Below are 3867 nucleotides of genomic sequence, written 5' to 3'. Positions count from 1 at the left end.
GGTAGGCTTTCTGCTCAGACAGTAGACCAAAGCGATAATAGACCAAAAGAATAAGTTCACAAGTCTTCCGATTGCATTAAATTATTAAATCGCTTTATGATAATTATTTTCTATCTATTTTTTCCTTGTTAAGCTTTGTTCAAATAGATATTTATATTCTCACCATGCTCTTAAAAATGATTTTTATTTATTTTAATATTTAATCATCGGTATTGATTATTAATTATGAGTGAACTGTGCGTATAAGGTACTTTATATTTCAAATTTCAATAAAAAAATTTAAAACATTTATTAATACATTAAATTGTTTAATAATGTAAGTACTTGTCATGAAAAATAAATCTTCCTTAACAAATTTCTTCCAAAATATTTTAATTTAGTTTTCTTCCACAAATAAGTTCTACAACAAATATTACTGAAATAAATTCACAAATGAAATTTTAACTGCAAATGTTTTGATTAAAGAGTATTTTTATATAAATTTTAAATTTTATTCTTTTTTTCTTTCTTCCTTTCATGCAACATTTATTCTCAGTCTTATTCATTACCAAATTTTTTAAAAATTAAACAATTTTTAAAGATTTATACTACAAGTTACATTTCTTGAAATTAGATTTATTTGAAAGTATGTTTTAAATATTATCTTCAGCATTGTGTAATATTTTCAATTGAAATTTAATATATTAATTTTGTTATATGTACAACTGATCCACGAAAAAGAAAAAGGTTTCAAGCATCAAAAATAAATAAAAAATCATTTGAAAGGTCTGCTGACCCCTTTACAAATTAACTTTATTTTAAGAAACATTGTAATCATGCATCCTAAATCAATGATTTTTGCTTTAGATTGTATCATAAAAATAGTTTTGCTAAATCTTAAGTGTATCATAGCCTTCTGTAATTGTAAATTTTTGTGTTACTGATAACAAACAAGGTGATCACTACTTTACATCTAGTAGTGTAAAAGTCATAGTAGTTTTTGCCCACTACCTCAGGAACTATATTTGATTTTTTGTGTAGTGCGTACACTTGGGAAAACAGAACTTTGTTTTAAATTATAGTTGCCACTATTTTAAGTGTTCATATACACTAAATTTTTTATAATGTATTTCTTATGGCACTGTATTCTCACTATACTCACTTCATTATTCTCACTTTATATAAGGTTCAAATTATAACTTTCTATAAATAAAACTACAGCGAATTAAGAAATTATAAAGTAATAGTGTTAAATCTTACCTTTTTATTGAGCTTAATATTTGTGAAGATTGCGTGAACTCGCCAAGTTTTGCTGAACATGGAGCCGAACGCAAACGTAAATCCAGACATCAAAACCCACGCTCTCGCCTAAACAAAAATATGATGTCAATGCATACAACACGCATAGAAAATGCAATATCAAGCAAATACACAATCATTTCAAAAGCAGTGGTCGGAAAAAATTTGTAGTTTACTGCAGCAGTTTTTGTAGTTTACTACTGCAGTTTTTGTAGTTCACTACTGTAGTTTTTGTAGTTTACTACTGTAGTTTTTGTAGTTTACTACTGTAGTTTTTGTAGTTTAATACTGTAGTTTTTGTCGTGTAATACTGTAGTTTTTGTAGTTTACTACAACTACTTTGTTAAAAATGTAGTAAAGTACAATTACAACTACTTTTTTTAAATGTAGTTGACTACAAACTACTTTGGAATACTAGTGTCTACTTCACTCCTTTAAGGAACCGAACTTTGCAGGAAAAATTAATTTACACCTGCATAATTTACACGACTTGAGAAATTAATTTACACATTATGTTCAAAAAGGTGTTTAATAAAAAAATTGGTTTACATTAAGCACGAATAATTATGAAGAAATATTTATTCACGTTTACATGAGTCAGTTTGTAATTCTAAAACATTTCTTTCGAATTTTTTCTTTTATGTCCTTCTTGACAGCTAATATTTAATTTAAGAGATGTTATTTAATTATAAAATAAACTATCAAATACAATAAATTATAAAATACTTGTAATTTGGTCAAATGCTTAATGCTTTTTCATTTCTTCTAAGAAATTAAGCACATCGAAAATATGTTTTCTTCCTTTGAAATATCTTCAATGTTTTACGAGCCTATATTCGCATGTGAAAGTGAGACCAAAGAGATAAATTATCTATTATTCATCATGGCTAGCTTAAATATTTTTTATACGTAACTCCAAATACGCAATTCTTGTTAACTCACAGCCACAGGGGCATTCAAAATTGCGTCTTTTGACAGACCTGGGAAGAGTTATACCCATCAAATTCAAAAAATTACTTGTGTTGGAACCCTGTTCATATACTAAAAACGTAAAAAGTAGTTGACAGGAATTGCTACAAACTACTGTTTTTTGGTATCACACTACTCAGTATACTATTTTTTAACAGTAGCACACTACGCTACAAACTACGAAAAAGGTAGCAGTAGTTTCACTACTTGAAGTGCACTACTTTCGACCATTGTTCAAAAAGTATACTTACAGCACATATCTTTGTAAAATTGGCTTCGTTACTAATTCCGCTGTCCATTCCAAGTAAAATAACACTAGTATACGTTAACATACATCCCACTACAATTATATTATTTAAGTATGGGCTGGACATCTTTATATACCTGTAAATAAATAAGGTATACTTACTATTGTTTTTAAAAAAAACATTAAATGGTATAGTAGAATAATTTGGAACACGGAAGAAGAAAACTCAAAACCATCTATTGTGTTGTAAAATGACTTTGTATGTTTTCTTTAAAAATTGTAAGACACAACAAAATTTTATAAATCTGACATGCGGTGGAAACGTTTGTACATATGAGGGTAATTTTCAAACTTACTCTATAACGAAAAAAATCATTAAGTTAGTAAATCGTTAAAAAAATCCATTTAAATCCTAGATCGTTTATAAAGTTTTATTAAAGACAGTTTTATTAAATAAAATGACAAGCTGAAATTTAATCAAAGCAGTAATAAAGCACTTAAAACTCATTAAAAAGGAAATAAATAACAAAAGGGCGAAGAAAAGGGAAAATTGCTTTCTTTTTACTTTACCCTTGTACCTTCAAGGAATGAATTTGAATGTCACTAATATTTCTTTGAAGTTACTTTCAAATTTTTTTGTTGTTTGATTTAGATTACAATTTGGGAGACAAAACGTTTTTATTAGCTTAAAACATATGAGATTCGTGAAAAATCCTTTTTCGACCAACGTTAAGAAAACTACATAAAAAAAAAAAATTTCAGATCAAGTATTTAAAAAATCAGTGTTTAATAAAAGAAAGTAAAGCACTCTCGCAATCACATGTTGTTGGCCGAGAGGACTTCCAGACAAAGCTCTAAGATTTCGTAAACCAATTTCCCTGTTTCGGTAATACGGTAGGCTTTCTGCTCAGACAGTAAATATCAATAGCTTGAAATATATATATAGCACAATAAACGCAAAAAGGATAAAAAGATTACATATTTTTATTTTTTTATTTTCCGGCTTTTTAATATATACTTTTTAAAAATGTTTTTTAATATTTTTTAATAAAATGTTATTTTAATATTTTTTTTTCATTAATCTTTATAATTTTCCATGTTTTCTACATATTTTTATCTTATTTTATGAGTTCTATATACTTGCAGATTGTGCGCCGTAAATAAAACTTATTAATTTACTGTAATTATAAATTATATATATATATATATATATATATAATTTTTCCCTAGAATAATGGTAGAGACAATTTCAGTTTTTGACTTTTTTTTAAATTTCTCAAGGTTTTTAGTTCATGAGATTTTTTTTTATACTTAGCTATAAAGCTTAAAACTTTCAGAAGTTTGAGAAACCAACAATAAATTACAAAAAAAAA

General features: G+C 26.5%; 1 protein-coding gene across 2 annotated transcripts in view; it reads right to left on the bottom strand.

Moving 5' to 3' along the window:
• The window catches only part of LOC107448832 (gamma-aminobutyric acid type B receptor subunit 2), a 274252-nt gene that overhangs the window by 58540 nt on the left and 211845 nt on the right, over positions 1-3867 (bottom strand). For both annotated transcript variants that reach the window (XM_043051303.2, XM_016064184.3), the window contains exons 11-12: positions 2499-2631; positions 1240-1347 (exon numbers count right to left, since the gene is read on the bottom strand). In XM_043051303.2, the coding sequence (XP_042907237.2) occupies positions 1240-1347; positions 2499-2631 (241 nt within the window). The remainder of the gene's footprint in view (positions 1-1239; positions 1348-2498; positions 2632-3867) is intronic.

Source organism: Parasteatoda tepidariorum, chromosome 2 (assembly GCF_043381705.1).
Source record: "Parasteatoda tepidariorum isolate YZ-2023 chromosome 2, CAS_Ptep_4.0, whole genome shotgun sequence".
Classification (NCBI taxonomy): domain Eukaryota; kingdom Metazoa; phylum Arthropoda; class Arachnida; order Araneae; family Theridiidae; genus Parasteatoda; species Parasteatoda tepidariorum.
This window is presented reverse-complemented; position numbering and strand designations above follow the sequence as displayed.